The 18,481-nt window shown below is 38.9% G+C and overlaps 1 protein-coding gene across 1 annotated transcript; it reads right to left on the bottom strand.

The window, feature by feature from the left end:
• Positions 1 to 2,826: 2,826 nt before the first annotated feature.
• usp53b (ubiquitin specific peptidase 53b) lies at positions 2,827 to 17,612 on the bottom strand. The gene is made up of 17 exons (XM_034539453.1): positions 17,494 to 17,612; positions 16,443 to 16,639; positions 15,819 to 15,979; positions 15,132 to 15,224; positions 14,821 to 14,955; positions 14,246 to 14,359; positions 13,930 to 14,012; positions 13,076 to 13,181; positions 11,535 to 11,681; positions 11,078 to 11,227; positions 10,823 to 10,991; positions 8,190 to 8,312; positions 7,337 to 8,063; positions 5,907 to 5,968; positions 4,390 to 4,468; positions 3,473 to 4,275; positions 2,827 to 2,970 (listed from the first exon to the last, which is right to left on the bottom strand). The coding sequence occupies exons 2-17, from the start codon at positions 16,534 to 16,536 to the stop codon at positions 2,894 to 2,896; spliced, it is 3,123 nt and encodes a 1,040-aa protein (XP_034395344.1). The 5' UTR covers positions 16,537 to 16,639; positions 17,494 to 17,612; the 3' UTR covers positions 2,827 to 2,893.
• Positions 17,613 to 18,481: the final 869 nt, after the last annotated feature.

Below are 18,481 nucleotides of genomic sequence, written 5' to 3'. Positions count from 1 at the left end.
TTATACGTTTCTTTAAATTCATCTGTACTACACAAGTCATGAAGCATTCACTGAAGCACCAACAACTCAATGCAACAGTAATGTCAGGCCAAATCCGAACCACACACAGAGGTATGACAATAGGATTCAGGGAGGCATACAGTTCCAACACATAGGCCTTATCAGCCCGTAACTTATCAGATAAAATCAGTGACATAAGGGGGAAAGTTCTCCTTTGTTCTTAAGGGTTTATGCAATACATTGTAATTAGGTTCTGTCCCCGAATATTTAGCACAAGATAGAAGATATGGATTGATGATATGCCAACTGTGACTTTATGTGACACAGGACATGAAGACTATGGATCATGGATCAATTACCAGCTCCTTATCCAAGGGCCCGCACCCAAACAGACACGCATGCATACACATTTAATAACCCAACTAAATCTTTCAGTTATAATAAATTAAGGCTTTTTCAGTCTGGGAAGGTAAGATGCACTTACCACTTACTGTACAAGCACATATTTTCCCATTTTCTGACATTTAAACTATGAAAGTCAAACCTTTGCAAAGTGCCGCTGAATGCAGAGTGAACAGGGACTTTGTTGCTGTAGTTGGAACTTCCAAGTCTAAAAGGGCTATTAGTATTATCGTACCTGGCACAAACCCATCCCCCATAACTCCAACATGCCAACACACACACACACACACAGAGTACAATGGTGCGAGTCGGAAGAGTGTCATCAGATATGTCACTATTTGCATTGCATATTTAAAACGTTTTCCATGACATCCCTTTCAATCATCACCTTCATTCACCAAATGCGATTTCACTCACAAATAACACGTTCCACTGAAAAATGTCAAGGCACTCTTGATACAACGCAAGACACAAAGTTCAGAATGTAAATTACAACTTGTGTGAAAACAATTCCTATTTTTACAGATGAAGAGAAAAAGTAAATAACAGGATAAATACTGTAAATAAATGCTATAACCATTAGTCACATAAGAAAGCACGAAAAACACACAGGTGAGACAACATTTAGTTCAATATGGTTAATACACTCCAACTGAACGTCATCTAATCCAGTAGTTTAGAGATTTCTTTATGCTGTGAATATATTAGTTATCTTAAAATAACTGTAAATGAGTGATTTTAATTACAACAGCACAATATTGTGTAAACACATCTTTATATGATGTTATTTGAACGATTAGACCGTTCAAGTAAAGTGAATTTAACCATTGTCAATAAATAAACCATGACAAACGCAAGTAGATGCTCAATTTACACACACACACACACACACACACACACACACACACACACACACAATTAGTTATTGTGGGTAGACAGAAATATGCATAAATGGCTGTATGTTTAGGAAAAGACTTGGCAATCTTGTGACGACAAAATAAAATGTATATAAATATTCTAAAATTGAACATCACTGAATTTCATGTGTTTTTGGGAATGTCGGCTGTACAAAATACAAAGCCTTAAACATGACACAATTTGTTTTAAAATTGATCCTAAAGTATGTCTTTAGTGAAGGCATTGGATGTCAGTGTATTGTTTGCATCATATGTTTATATTTATAATGGATGCATAACCAAAATGGGACATTGCACGAGCAAGAGAAGAGGACAACATTCATATCAATGTAAAAAAGCTTCCAAATTAACTGTATATTTCTATTTAATAATTAATGTTATTATAATTAAGTAAAACCCAATAAAATGATTGTTGGACTCAAAGTCCAGCACTATCATGCTCATGCGTATGCTGTACACACAGCTAGTCATATTTTGTAAAGGCCACATGCAGGTTTGAGAACATTAGTCTTACAAACTAAAATAATTGTTGTGTCGTATGGTCAATATCAGGCATATATTTATTATATTGGCATCATTATGAAAATACCTGCAAATAGTTTACTTTTAAAGGAAGACTGAAAAAATACTATTTGACAACACTGTGAATTACAAAAAAAAGATCACAAGACCCAACACACTCCAGGGGAGAATATACACGGTGACATGGCCGTACAGTATACAACATGAGGGCTGCGCCAACTACATCAGTCACCAAATTAAAGTATGCACGGTCATGCTAAAGGACATTTTGAGAAAGATCTTCTTTCCATGTCAATGAATAATGGCAGATTTCTACAGCCAAATACATTGACAAGTTCAGGGCCGCCCCCAGTCATTCATTAACATGTTGTAAAATAACTGAAAAATGATAACAGTTCAAAGAAAACAGTAACCAAAGTGTTGCAATGTTCCCTGGTGTCCTAAAGCCCTCAATGTGCATAAAGTTTGAAGCTGCCCAGATAATACTCATTTGACTCGTGTAAATAAGTAAACAACCATGAACCTGCTGCATTTCATTTGTTGTGTAAAATGACCTCATATTCTGTTATAGTATCTTAAATATATCTTTTCACGTCAACAAGTTGTGATTTGCCTTCACACTACCTTCTTTTGTCTCTCATGCCTTACTTGAAATATATTGGTATATCTTCAATTCTGCAGCACTTCTGCGGGACTACTGCACAAATAACAAAAGTACAAATTTGACATAAAGTGATTAAAAAGAATAACAAAGACTCAAGAACCCTTTGTGCAAACTGAAATCTGTCCAGATTTTGGTTGAAACTAAATCTTCTTGCTGCACAACGGGACGATGGAAGACGGTACAGTATGTGTAATGGTTGATAATCCGTCAAAAGATACGCAACAGCATTCAGAAATAGGTTTTACTTATGTGACAAGCTTGCATAAATAAATTCCACTCAATTTGGAGATTCTTCAAGACGTGTTTCCATTCTGTAAACTCTTTGGCATCCAGTTTATACTCCACTGACCACTGTCCTTCCATGTAAACAAACCGTACCAAGTAACACTCATAAAAAACCACGTTCATCCAGTCCTTTGGCTGTCACTGGGTTCCATTTTGCAGTGGGTTTATTGCTATTATGGCCTGTAAAGAAAAAAAATCTTGTTTAAATTATATTATATGATCTATGTGTGTACATTTACACCACTACAAAGAACAAAACTGAAGACTGTCATTTTGTCTGTTCCAATAACTGTCAGCTAGGAGTGGGCATAAAACCTCCTGTGTGTCATTTTATATGGTGGTTTTGATAGTGAAATAGTAAATTGTCTTGATAATTAATTGAGAAACTGTTAATAATTCGAAATAACCAGACACATCAAGGTACTTCATTACAATGAGGCAGAAATTTTTTTTTTTTTTAAAATACAACAGACCTGCTGATTGATTTACATCATTGTCCTCAATGGCATGAAACACCAGAAATGTAATGAATAGCTGCTACGACTGAATGAATATATATATATATATATATATATATATATATATATATATATATATATATATATATATATATATATATATATATATATATATATCAGAGTGGTCAGCCCTACATTCAGGTTTGCATATTAGAGAGGCTTACTTGTTTCAGGTCTGGCTTTGAGCACATCTTGTGAGTATGTGTCAGTGGGGAGTGTGTGGCCGGTATCTCTGCACTCAGTCACAACCGCTGTCCGCGGCACCGTGGCTGAGAGGACAAGAGGCCTCTGGTTGTGGTACTTGAGGCGGTACGTTTCCGTCATACAGTTATCCACAGTGAAGTATGTTGTCAGAGAAACCTCTTGGGCCAGCGCTGCCTGTTCCACTCTGCACGCAGTCAGTCTTTCCTCACTTTCACATGACGACGGCGTGCTCCTCTCTGGGTCAGAGCCCGACTTGGAACTCGCATCTGAGAAGGTTCTGAGGCCTGTAATGTCAGGCCTCCTGTGAGGACTAACATAGGACGTGGAAAGACGAGGACTCGATGGAAAGGGTTCTTGAAGCATCCTCGGACGAAACACTGCGTGGCTCGCTTCGCCCTGGTGAGGGGGGATCCGCTGGGTCGGTCGCAGGTGAGGCGACCCCGGTGTGCCGAGCTGACGCTGATTGTTCAGTTGAAGCGGCTCTGCGGTCACATTGCTGGGAGAGTGGTATGGCAGGGCTATATGAGGACACTGGGATTCAGAGGCGCCAGGGTTTTCTCTGTCCTCGGGCTCAGAGAGAGCAAGATCATCGGAGCTGTTCCATTCAGAGCTGCTGGTTTTTGTAATGTGCCTCAGAGCTGGACTTTCTCCTGCGTGCCCTCGGCAGTTGGTCTGCTCACTCGGCCTGTTGTCTGAACCTGTGGACTCCCTCTCTGAGGATACTGCTTTTCTGGAGGTACTAGAAGTGTACTTTGATTTCCGTCTACAAGGAGGAATGATGGAAATAATAATTTTATATGAATGGAAATCCAATATATTTGTCCTTATGGGTTCATAATAGAACATGTTATAAATAGTTTTTAATAAAGGGCACTACCTCGCACTTGGACTGCACTTTAGATGTGAATGTGAAACTTGGTCATGGTTCTTTCCCTGAGGTTTGGGTTGATGTTTACCTATGATATATAAAAACAAAGGTGATCAAAACATAATAACAGAGGAAGGAAACATATATAGCTGTATAGCTCACTTCATTTTTAAAGTAACTACAGTATTTATATACTGTAATTAGTGCAAGAGGTAATGGAGTTTTATCTTCTGACCTTTTAGAGTTCAATTCATTATAACAAAATAAGAACGCAGAAATCTTCTAAATTATGTTCGAAAAGTCTCAAGAATACAACAAATGAGATGACGCATAACAAAACAGCAAGAAGATTAGAGACAAGTGGAACAAAAATAGATAGGAGTGCAATGTGTGAGATTCATGACTTGTTCTCAGAATTTAGAGATTGAATTTAGAATCCTGAGAATTAAATCATAATCTGCTAAATCACAGATGTTAGACTTTAACCACTTAATTCAGAGATTTGTTTTTGACTTTCTCCTTATCTTCTTTCTTAAATATGAACTAGGCATACTGCACATACTTAAAATGAATAAAAAGTAGAGACCAAGTCGAGACAAAATCATCTACACGTCTTACAATGAAACCGATGTTCTCTCTGGACGCCAGGGGGCAACAGAAGAATATTAATCTCACGAGGCTTTCTCACAGCTGGATGGACCAGCCAGCACGCTCACTCAGCGTGGTGCTGAATTCCTTCCCTTTAAAAATAGATGTGTCATTTTTTTTCTTTGCTGTGGCCCCGGAGAGGCCCATGCAAGGATAAAAGCTTTAGCTGTCTGTTGGAAACACTGGCTCTAGATGCACATAGCCTCGAAAAAGTATCAAGTGGAGCACACTCAAAGTACTGCATGAAACAAAAATATATTTATGACAATGCCGGCAGCCACGTCCAGCTGTGCTATCTGAATGAGCTTTGTGGGATTATCATCAGATTAATGCCTGTGCAGGGCCGACTGGGTTAAGAGGTGAAGAAGCCAGTCCGAGCTCAGAAATCAATCTTCAATTACTCTCACATTACCAGCTCTCTTCATCTGTTAGAGTAACATAAATATAGAGAAAGAAAGAAATGAATAACCTTTCTTCCTCTCTTTAAAATTAGGTAATGTAGGGTGTGCATGAATACCAAACACATTTTGCACTGACAGAAAACTGGTATATCTTGTATCTTGTAAATCTGATCTACTGTAAGACTCATAATTCTTAATTTCCCTGTAAATCTTTGTCTGGAAGTACTGCAGGTTAGATGTAAGACATAACTTAACCATGTTCACGTTCTTTCTTATCATGTTTTGATTTTCATCTCATGCTACTTTGGTTAGACACTGCCATTATATCTATTTTTAAAGATAACTTGATGTGAATTTCTTGTCAAGGGCTGATTATTAATTTCACACATTGTCAAGTGACTATCTAAACCATATGTTTTATTGACTTATTACAACCTGACCACTCAAAAAGGAAGCCCTTCAAATCCTAGAACTTACCATTGTGTGGAGGTGAGGACATTATACTGGATCTGGCATCGCCTCCCTTTTGATGCAGCTGACTGAAAATAGAAAACACAAAAAATGTTCCATATAAGTTTTTAAGCAGTAAAGCAAAGGAAACAACAAACACACTTTCATGCTCATGGGCTCCAAATATTGCAAAGCACCAAGGTAAAACAACAGCAAGGTGTGATGTTTGTTGGAGAAGGATTTCACAATCTGTAGATTATATACATTTCACAAAATGTGAGTTCAATCAAGAAGTTGAAGCTTTCTTCCTGCTACATTGCTTTTATATATAGCACAAGTTATTTAAAAGGTATCGTCATGTGTCCTTTTGCGGTTCAGTTTTAGCCTAGTTTCCAAGGAAATCAAAGATGATTCACACACAGAAGCGTAATCTCAAAATAACAAAGAAGTGGAAGAATGGATTGAAGAAAGAAATGGTTGAAAGTGGTCTGTCAGTATGAATTTTTTTTACTGTTTCATTATTTCCTTGTGGTGGATGGAGCCTAATTACTTTATGAGAAATATATTTATATGAACTTAAGACTGCAGCTAATAAAACCCAAGAAGATGTTCATCCATTAAGTAAAGGGTTTCTAATTTCCATAAAACAAGTCTGGTGCCCATATGAACACTGAAGCAGGTTCCTCCGGTTCTTACTGGACATATTCCTTCCTCATCTACTTTCTATGCAAGTGGTGGGGGACAACATCCCCAGTCTTTATTTCATGCAGAAATGTATTGCATGTGTATCATTAGGGCTGTCAACAATTTCATATGATAACTTATTGTCTTACAATGGAATCATATCGTGATGAAATCATACACCGAGATATAAGGATAGACAATAACGTTTTTAAAATTGATAATCATATATACCAACTCAAGATTTTGCACTACGTATTTTGAGAAAAAGTATACTTTTCATCTGTAAAGTATGTAGTTCACAAATGTATATATTACTGAGTGAATTAACTTGAATAAGCTTTGTCGAAACTTATATGATATTTCAAGATTTTTGGAAGTTTTGAATATATCCAGTTGATTTGTCAAACTCATACTGCAGAAGCCGATTATCATCTTCAGATACACTTTAGAAGATGTTTTTCCCATCACTTCCATTGAAAGCGCATTAGGAAGTAATATGTTTATGGCCAACGCGAACCGGAGGAATGATGAAAACAAGAAAACCAGTTTCAACCTTAATATGGGAACCTGGCTATTATTTTAAGACAGACGTGAAACGTGTTGAACCTATCCTTTAAACTCTTGTAGTTCTTCAGATAATCTAGTATGTATTTACTTACTTATTTACCGCTGAAACAACTAAGTGATTAATTTACCTTGTAATGTTCCCACTTCTTGAATGTGTAACCTCCATGAGTCCTTATACAAACTGTTCATTGAACAATGTTTCTTACCTTTGCAGCTGTGCCTCTGGTGTTGATCGCTGGTCTTTGACAACAAAGCCATCGACGCCAGGTGAGTCAGGGTTGGTGGAGCCACTGCTGAGTCTATCGCTGCTCTCATAGCCAGACTCTGTCCTTTGGATGGTCCAGGTATCACTTCGCAGCAGTGTCTTTGGCCCCCCCTTAAGTCTGCTGCCCCTCTGCTGGTTGGCCCTGCTCTCTGACTCTACAGAGCTGTGGCTCTCAGTTTCAAGCCGCTGCTCATCCTCATAAATCGTCATTAAACACTTCTGCTTCCTATCGTCTCTGGTTCGTACGTATTCCCGCTCGCGGTCTCGGCTTTGTTCAGTGTGCACTCGTTCTTGTGATGAAGGCTTACTGTGCCGGGGGCTGTCGTGTTGCTGTTGACGACGCTGCTCCAGGTCGTTCAGAACGGTGTCCACGTTCAACACCTCCCGAATGGGTCTCCAAGTGGACTTAGATTTATTGCGGCTTCCTTCATTTCCACTTTTTTCCCATTGCTCCTGGCAGCCATCCTGATCAGGGCGACTTGGTGAAGTGTTGGTCCTACGGCTGTGCCCACCACCCTGCGTACTGAAGGACTGCCCACGTGGCTCCTGAGATGCTCTGCTTGAATGGTTCGATGACTTCTCAGTGCGCGGATAGGTTTTACATTTTTGGTCCACAGGAGTCCTCGGCCCATTCTCTGGAGGAGATGAAGATCTTGCATGTGCCATTTCTAGAGAGAAGACACGGATTATCGATCAACATACTCTGACATACAGTACGTTATTTTCTACACTGGCTTGCCCCTGTATGCCTCTCTATTATCAGTTTTTCCTATGACGCAGACACAATGCTCTACCTTTGTGTTGCGATAAGTCCGTTTTCCGATGCCCTCGATCCTTTTTTGATGTTTCACTTGGCCTCTGCAAATTCTCCATGAAAGGTTCCTGGAATTTGTTAGGACTGCCGAGGGGAAGTTTCACTGAGGAAAAGAAATATTGAAATGGCAGATGAATGGTTGCTCATGGATGTTTTTTTAAACTTTTGATTAATTTTGGGCTCTTTTGGGAAACCTTTGCTGATTCTGACTGAAGACATCAGTGAAGCATATAGTAAAGAACTGCTATTTGGCCCTAAATTCCCTTCACCTGCATACAACATCATGGGGTATGAAGGACCAAATAGGCTGTGATGCAATCATTTGTGTAAGTACATTTTAACGAGTACAACATGATATATGAGATGTGTTAGAGCATATGTGATAGACCTGCATGATGTGCAAGGCTCAGACAAATTCACATTGTGTTTTGCACTGGAGGTATTTAGCTTGAGGTAACAAGCTCTACCCAGCCAGCTCATTCATTACACATTTAAATGCAGAAATACTTTCTGCAAGGTGGCACTCTCACCGTGAAATCTTACCAAAGAACAAATGCTTTTGCATCATTAGCAATATTAAAATGTATTACTGCTGCCACATTTGCAAACCCTGTGGTGTGTTTCTTTGCCTCTGTAGCATTAAAATCACTGTGAGAAACAAGTGATGCTGTGACGTTTCATTCTTAATCGGTGTGTTTTTTTTTCTTTTCTACGGACACTTTACTTGAAGTAGATGCTCCATATTATTGTGACAGTTTCCACAGTATAACACAATATCATGTAAGAGTATTGGAAAATCCTCTCTGCAACATGAGGTAAAAAAGGAGAGCATAATGCTGTGTGCATGTGGAGAGCTGATGGATGTCACAGCAGTGGTGAGTAACAGCAGTGAGTAAGCTGTAGTATTACAGATGTCCAGATTTGTTCATGAAGCCTACTACTGACATGTGGGTAGTTCCACTGAAAAAGGATAGATTTAGATGGAGTACTCATTACTGCCAAGTAATTAATCAGTTCACACTTCATCATGTAGCCTAAAGTTATACGGGGACTCCCAAGCTTAGCAATGCAAGTACAGTGTAACACTGCAGGGCAGTTGTCTTTGTCAGTTGTAGCTGCTGAAAATGTGGATGAGATGAACTACTACCACTATGTACAGCAGGGCAAATTAACAGCAATTATCAGTTAACCTCAATACAAAGCAATTAAATAAAAGACTAAAATCTAAAAAAAAATGAATGCATTCAATACATTTTTTTTTTTTAACTGAGCTATCCCTCACTCTCAAACAAATCAACAATCACTTACGCTTATTTTCATAAAAACAAGAGTCAAGTCCCATGCCAGTCAAAGTGTCTGGGCTCCACACTAAAGCAAAACAATACATCCAAACGGGCAAGGCGCCATTGCAAAAAAAAAAGAAAAGCAGATAAATAAATGGAGGCAAACATCGGAAATGTCTAGGGGAGGAGTGAGAACCGCGGAGCAGAAACAGGAGAGTGCTTGGCCACAGGAGCAGGGATTAGGGAGGGAGGCGTGGGTGGTAATCTGCGTGCAACAGAGGCATCATCCGCATGTCAAGTTCAAGCCAGCACACAGGGCAGGACAATCTTTCTGCCTCCGGTTTAACAGCATTCTCTCCGTCCTGATACAAACCATAACTGTAAATTGCGGAGTGAAATGATTATTCCCATGGGTGCTGTCTATTTGATGTTTAATTTGGCTAAGTGATACATTTATAAAAAATGTTCAGGCGCTTTAATGGACTGGGATATATGGAAATGAAATTATGATCCACATCATGAACTGTTATTAATCGTCAATACTAAATACACTATGAATAAACTGCTGTCTGGCGGCAACTACCCTATGTTATTTAGAAAATTAATATTTCTATACAATTCTGGGGAAAGTTTAGTTAGATAACCCATATTATCCATGTATACAGCAATACAAAACATAGCAACTTCAGAATTTGCACCCTGTACAGTTACATTTATTTTATTTGGTATATAATCTGAATACTGACTAGGATATAAACTGCCTGATGTTACCTCACCCTAATGTGTGTAAACACCCTTCACCGCATGTGTTCACCTTGGGGTAATCTGGACCATGTCATTCGTATAATTCTGTTGTGGGAGTGTTTTCTGTTACATGTCTGCTTGCTGCCTATCTTGACTCAGTTCAAATTCTAAATTAATAAATTAATTCCAGGAAAAACTGATCTGACTTTGATTGTCATACACAGTAGTGAGGGCTACATTTACTTTTTTTTGGCAACTGACTGTGGTCTAAGTAGGATTATCTGTGACAAGGTTTGTGTTCAGTAATGCATGACGAGGTGTCCTAAAATACGAAAATAATAAATGAATGAGCCAAGTGGATTTTGAGTGGATTATTGCACTTCTAACAATCCAACTCTCCAAAGTTAGTCGTAGAAGAAAACAGCTGCATCAATCTGTAACATTGTTTGATATAATATTAAAGCTTTGTGAAGCCAGTATATCTAAATAATGCTGTGTTTTTTGTTTTTATCTAAATACACACATTTTTGATTGTCTGTCTGAGGGGCAAAGGTTAGGTGTGCTGATAACTGGAGGATTGTCTCACCTGTCACGTCCCCATTCAGTTGGGCTTTGTACCGAGGACACATGGTGGTTTGTCTCGGTGCGTCTTCATTAGAGACTGGAGATCCCTCAGGATTGGTGTAAAATAAAAGAAGTGGCTGGTAATGTCCCCTGACACATTTAGAGGCAACATCTTTCCATTTGGATCCAATCTTGGGGAAAAGGGGAGAGTGTGATATAAGAGCATGTAACACGCAGTAACGGGGATGAAGCAGATTAATAGCACAGAGAACCTAACCTCCTTTACAGTAGCATCATCGAAAAACATCCATTTTGAAGATTTGGTGTGATAGGCAAAGGCTGAGTAGTGTTTACTCGAAAAACAGATCATCCCCACCAGATGAAGCTCACTCCGTTTGGCATTTTCATCTGTGACACGATTGAAAAGCTGAAATAGAGAAAACGCAAGTTTTATCTCCACATGTTGCTCTTTGGCAGATGCTAAATCCTATGAGAATAACATCTATGTGTTCAGTTTTTGATACTCTGTTGAAGTGTTGTTGTTTTTTAAACACACTGACCATCATCATTACTGGTTTATTGGAAGAAAATAATGCAATAGCTGACAAGTGTGATTATTGTAATTGTTCACGAGTCAATTTTAGCACAAAGAAAAGGAACAAAATCTAAATTTATAAAATATCTATATAATGTCTATAGATAAGTGATTTGTCATTTCATGCTTCAGCTCTTACCCCACACAGGTTCAAACGTGGGCCAAGTGACCGAACGACATCGTCCGTGAGATCAGACTGCTCAGCATCCCATACAAATCCAATAGTGACAATCTCTGGACAGTTCATGAGCACACGGCGTATCTTGATACTTTGACCGCAGTTGCTCTGCAGAATATGAAGAAAAACAAATGAAGGTCCATAATAATATTAAAGCATGAAGTTCTAATTTGACCTTGTAATTTTATTAGTGCAAGAACTGTCTGAGCAGTTTCTTTAAAGGGACTGAATAGTTGAAATTAAAGTAATATAAAATGAGACAAGGATCAAGGGGCAGCTAGTTGAAAGGTACTTTACACGAGAATGGAAGAATTTCTCTCGACATCACAACATCCACAATGTTGTTATCAGTTGTAACCGCTGTACCAAAGCAGTGTATGAGTTAATCAGTGTGGCACGCTCACATCCACGGACATGAAATAAAAGCATGCCGTCGGCCCGACTTTGTCAACAAAGCAAGGAGAAGCTCGGATAACGACACACACAGCGGGAGAACAACTTAATTCTCTGCTCAAGTCTGGAGGACTATACTCCACCATATACAAGTATGGTGGAGTATAGAAATTACTCCACCATATCTTTACATAACAAATATTAATGCTCTGATGTTATGTATTGCACATTAAAGAATTTTATTTTTCTGTTTCTTGACAAACAGCTTGGCACAATTCATTCAAAATTGCCAGGTTTTGTAATTCTGAAAAATATTGTGCAGACTCTTGGATGTGTTGCTGAAAGGTTTGTTGGCTAACAATATACACAAATTATTCCAATAATGATGCAGACAACAAAGAATAAAATGAGAAATAATAATGTGAAGTCAAACCAGTAAGAACCAATGTTACAAAGAGCTTTACTCAAAATGAATAACACATCAATAAATACTGGAATAAAACTAACAAGACAGAAACCAGTCAACCCGACACAAGACATCTAAAATGTGCAGCAAGTAAAAGTGAAATTGATCTTTGTTTTTCCAATCTCAGCAATAAATACTGTATCTCTCTCTCTCACAGAAAAAACAAATACAAAAATAAATAAAACTTAAACATGTCATAATAAGGACTATTGCGAGATGGGAAAAGCGCCAGACAGACCGTATTATCTGCACGTCAGTATCACTAAGTCAGTACTGGAGCTCGCATTTTCTGGAGGAATCATGGGTTAAGGGAAGAGAGCACTCAGCTTCACCCAACTGATCCACACTGAAGAGGAGGACAGCGGTAGCAAATACAGATGAGAGAACAGTGGATATACCCCCTTACTGCTATTTATATCCTAACACTAGTCTGGCACCGTCTCCTTCTGGCCGCTTCAAGTGCAGAGTTGCAGCAGAAAGCACAGAATGTACTCTACTTAGCTGCAAGAATCATCTTTGTGTCCATGTTACAGTAACATCTACTAACTGTTCAGCAGAATGGCTCAATTATTCATTAATGGGTGACAAATCAGCATTTCCTTTAATTATTTTTAAAAATGAACAATGACAATAAGTCACATACCGGGCAGCTTCGTTGGTCACCTGTGTTGTTTGCTGCCTGCAACAATTCTCCAAACATGTCTGATCTGAGCCGCTCATTCTTCCCCAACATGCGATCGACCTGTTGGCTGAGCATAAAAACAGAGACTGTATCAATATAGTCCCAAACTTTTTGAATGTATTTTTTAACTATTATAGTAATCACTTAGCGGATGTATTCCATCACCACAACCTTTGTGTATCTGTGACACACAGAAACCGTGTTCTTGTAATCAATGTGAAATGTTTTACATTGGGACTTAATTAGGTACACATATACAATTTGATGCAATTCAATACAAAAGATCTACCACAAATTATATTAAATAACAATCAATGTAATTAATGTGAAAGCACAGCTATATAAAATACAGAGTACATGAAACATGAAAGATGTTCCTGTTAACACTCCTCAGCTATTCACAATGAGTGTTGATACCAGTGAATCCATGTTTTCAGTGTGCAGATTTGCCTTGTTTATCTTGGCTTTGACAGGACTCAAGTGAACATACATGCAGAAAGTGAGTTAAGGAGTAACTTTGCACTTTTTGCAAAAAGGAGAAAAGAAACTTTATATTTTAACTTAAATTCTAAAAACACAAGAACAAACAATTATTTGGAATAGGCAGCCACAGAGTGTAGATCATTTGATGATATCGGTGTTTAGGTGTGACTGCTAAAGGACAGGGAGGAAATTGATCTAAGATGCTTAAAATTGCAATCAAATAATTTTCAAGTAATCTTATTTAATACTTTGACATTTAAATCAGGATTAGCACTCTGGCCTGATTTTTGTATCCCATTTTTTAAAGCCATGGCAGTAAATCAAGCACTCACCATAAAGCTGTGGTTGAGACATAATGTACGAATTCTGTGAATGGGTGTGGGTCTGAAGATGCACCACAGCAGCGACACACAAACTGCAAAAGAAAAACTGTGCGTTATTTAACAGATTGCATTTTAGGAAAATACCTGTCTATATTCCTGTGACCAGTCATTAACATGTACATGCAGTTAGAGCAGCTGTGGGAGACCTACTTTATTTATTTATGATTATACATAGTTATTGTCCCTATGTACTTCCCATCAATAAACATCTCATTATTATGGCTTTCTTAGCAGATTAAAATGAAAGTTTAAAAAACATAGTTACCTGCTCATAAAGCATCATTGCAAACTTCTGATGGGTGATGCAGGATTTGGATGAACATGCGTCCGTCGTAGTGTCTGAAACTATGTGTAAGTGAATTCGCTCAAGGATGTTCTCCTATTATATAAGAAATAAGAGCAGATACAGTGCAAATATTGAATACATGGAAACACACGCTGCACTATTTAAGTGTTTCCTTACAAACTATGAACTGATCAGTCAAATCTTCTCGAACATGTTTGTGAAATTTAAAATATCTATTGTAGGTTATGAAGTGGGCCCCCTTTTGCTGTGAAGTCAGACTGAACAACTGATGTCTCCACTTTTGTTCCCCATGATTTCAATACACACCACATGAACAACTATACAAATAAGTGTTTAGGCACTCCACAGACAAAGATCAAACACAAATCTCAGCCAAAAGGCAAACTTGAGCAACTAAAACCAACAGACTTTATTTATTTCTACCTTCAGTGTCACAGAGAAGGAAGCACCATAACAGTATCTAATACACAGTTACATTGGAAAGGCACTGGATGCTACTTTGAATAAAATCCAAAAGCACATCATCAACGTACAAAGCACTCAGCAGCATCATCCATCAGGCCAAGTTGGAAGCGTTGCTCATCCTTAAAGGTTTCAGCGAGGGCGTTACGCAGGCTGTCGGAGGGGAGCACGGGCTCTCTGCTCTGCTGAAACTGGCTGAAGATGCTCTGTAAAAGACAAAAATGAGTTGCTGTCATGCAAATGAATGAATGAATGAATGAGCATTTCCACATGAAATGAAATACGCAAATTAAAATTCACAAACAATTTTGACTGTAATAGACATTATAAGATGTTGTCTTCACCACTATCACGAAGTAATGACCAAAGTGCAGAAACAAACCTTCAAAGCACAGAAGATGCAGGCATCACCGAGACAGAAGTGACCTGAGAGCTGCCTCAGACTTCTCCTGAAGATGTCCAGCTGCCAAAGCACCTGTGACAGTTTAAGGACAGAAAAAAAACATCAAAAAACAAACATGCACAGAAATCTATTCCAAGGATTTCAGAAGCTCAATTTGATAGTTGAGCTTCTGAGTTTGGGTTGCGACCAAACCCAATAAACGTTGACATCCAATCAGCGCCTTTTATCAGCTTTCAGTAATGTTTTTATGAAATGATGCTCATTAATTTGGTCTTAGGATCTCTCACCAACACACACATAAGAAAACATGCACAGCTCACACACATTGAGATAATTGCAAGTGAAAATAGTAAAAGAAAATAATTTAAAAAAAGAATCTACCTAAGAAGCATAAGACAGATATTTACTTCAGGAGTTGACAGACCAAATTATTTAAAGAAAATGACTAAGCCATGTTTTGGGGGTCTACACATCTTTATTCAGCTTTACAGTTTGGTGTTTTAAAACTAAGTTTAAAAGATAAGAGGGCAGAATTGTTAAACGGGTAATTTATTGTTTCTTTGTTTAAGGTCTGAAACAGTTTTGACAGTATTTCAGTGGAGTGGAGCAATTAAATTGTAGTATTCTTTCAGTAATTTGGAGCTGGTAGAAAATGTTTTTTTTTACCTGAACAGCGCTGTTTAGGAAGCAGCTATTTTGCCCTGGCTCATTCAGGAGGCCTTTGGTGACCGCAAGAGACAGCATGCTCCCAGGCTGGTAGGACTTCTTCAGGCCTCCACCAGGTTTTTTGAACATCTTCACCAATGCCATGGAGTTAGAGTCTGCAGCTGAAAAGAAATAATCCTCTGATTCTGACATGTATCTTCTTCATGACTTCAATCTCTTGTTTAACTAAGAGAGTGCTTGTCTGTGTCTTTTGTAAAGAGGTCAAAATAAAATACCAAAGTAAGGTTTTCATTGTGTACTATTCATTTTAAGTGCCTTCATCATTTCAAGTGTTGATAGTAAAAAAAAGCTAATAACACTTCATGGGTAACCTTAAAATTCTTATATGAAATGATATTATATATTGTGGATGTTACCCACTAATAACATACAAACATTTTGAATTCCTGTAATCGATTTCATTTAATACTTACACAAGTACACCAATTATTTAAAATGTGATTATATTTGCATGGCACTATGGAGGCACAATTGTATTAATTTTTGACACAGCTTTCATTACATCATTAATCCAAATGCCTGATGGTTGTTTGCCAGAGGAATTATCTAGATCATGGCATCTACCTTCTCCAGAATTGGGGGGAGACTTGCTGCGGCTGGACATGCTGGGAGGTTGGAGTTGGTGCACTGGTCTGGCCATGGGCTCTGTCCATTTCATCCCCACGGCCCTCCGGAGCGGTTTGTCGAGAGCATTGTCAGGATCAGCCACAGAGCAACCTCAGCAATGTGCGACTGGACATTGAATGGCAACTGGAAAATATCTAAAGACATGTGGGAAAAAAGGGGGAAAACATTAATGTGCTTTTAAAACACGTCCAACGTGCAGAATAGACAACTAATGCTTAAAATGCAGTTGCAGAAGTCGTTTCCTGCATTTCTTTACTTATTCAGAAACACTGAATTAATTGAAGCTTTATGCTACAATCTTTAACATAAATGTAAACAAGAGGCTCACTCCACCACCAAAATATCAAAACACAGGCTTGAAGCCTATTACCATTGTCTACAAGATCCCACATGAGACGACGACTAAATTATGTTTTGTTTTCGTCCTGATCTGGTGCTGCTCTGGTTTGTTTACGTGTGTAATGTTTACACATAGGGGTTGGACATCTGCATTTATATTCATGATTAGATGAGAACGTCACGCAAACGTTTGCTAATCTCATTTGCAAAAGTACCAGAAATCTATATGCAAATTTTAAAAAAGACTGTTTGCAAAACATCTTTTTCATAAACATTCAAACGTTTTCACCACGTAAATACATCTTGAGAGACAACATTTGTTCTCACTGCACACACGTGCTTCTGCACCAGCCTCACTACACTAACATGTGATACGTGTATAAGGCCTATACGGTTTAACACAATGCCCGTTTTTGCAATGTGTTTCGTAAAGAGTACATTAATCCTTCAGCGAGCGGTGTTTGGACCACCCGGATCTTTTCCTGGGGGGGAGAAACAACCTAAAGCTCAGACGAGTGCGTCGGCAACATGCTGCCAGCGTTGCAACAGTCTCACGGTCAACAGCGCCCGATCCGCGGCAGGAGCACACATATGCCGCAACTTGCATTCATGCATTGACCCAACCAGACCAAGTGCTCCGCCGACTCACCTTAAAGGGAAGCGGATACTCGCCTCCGATGGAAGCGCAGGGCGGCGCAGCTGTCAACGCTCAAATCCCGACGCTTCCCCTCTGAATCCTCTCAATAGGCTGGAAAACACTGCAGATACGTCCAGACGCGTGTAACGCACTATCTGTCATAGTGCAGCACTCCGGATCCCTCCGACACACACACACACTCACGCACACACACACACGCACACACACGCGCGCGCGGCAGCTCGAGCCGCTGTTTGCAGCAAGGAGACCCGGGCAGGACACTGTTATTTCGGTTTAAAAAAAAAGAAAAAGAAAAATCGTCCCTTCTTTCTGTACAAACGGGGCCAGTGATGGCCTGTGCACGTGCCAGAATGTCCGACGCGGATTAGTGATGTTTTGAGACTCGAGAGGTCAAACTCCGCCCCTAGTGTAGCCTCAAGTGCACTGCTGCTGTATTGCAATCTTCAATCCCTGCATGGCAAACTGTGTGCTGGCGGAAGGTCAGACTTCCAACTTGTCATGATGATGATGAGAGAAGACATCACATGACTGCACTGGTTTCATAATCATGCAGCACTGTGGGGACTAAACCCTGCCGGTATTTATTTATTTATTTGGAAAAAGCGCTCACTTAAATGTCAAACAACAGAACAGAATAGTGTTTTATATTATAATTTGAAGTGAAATACTAAAAGTATTTAATAGGCCATAATGACCATAACATACCACAGTGGAGACAGAAGTTCCCCCACTTTAATCATCTTGTGTATCTGTGTCACACTGGGGCATATTACACATTATATTAAGCATTAATGTCCCTCAAATAGTAATATGAATATTCTAACTATCATGTATCAAGTAAATAGGACATGGATCATAAAACAGGTGGAGGGCATGGAATGGGACAGCCTGAACAGATTTTAAGTGGAGACAATTCAAGCCACAATCAGCAAAAATGACATTCAGTGTTATAGTGGGTCTGCACTGTGGTGTTTGGCTG

This window comes from Cyclopterus lumpus, chromosome 1 (genome assembly GCF_009769545.1).
Source record: "Cyclopterus lumpus isolate fCycLum1 chromosome 1, fCycLum1.pri, whole genome shotgun sequence".
NCBI classification, from domain to species: domain Eukaryota; kingdom Metazoa; phylum Chordata; class Actinopteri; order Perciformes; family Cyclopteridae; genus Cyclopterus; species Cyclopterus lumpus.
Note: the sequence above shows the minus strand (reverse complement) of the source record. Positions and strands in the feature narration are given on the sequence as shown.

Excerpts from the sequence above, each read along its gene's own strand:
- usp53b (XM_034539453.1), bottom strand. The coding sequence starts at position 16,536 with ATGAAATGGACAGAGCCCATGGCCAGACCAGTGCACCAACTCCAACCT. Across the intron at positions 14,956-15,131 it reads GCATCTTCTGTGCTTTGAAG|AGCATCTTCAGCCAGTTTCA; the intron begins GTTTGTTTCTGC and ends TGTCTTTTACAG. Across the intron at positions 2,971-3,472 it reads CAAAGCCAGACCTGAAACAA|GCCATAATAGCAATAAACCC; the intron begins GTAAGCCTCTCT and ends TTTTCTTTACAG.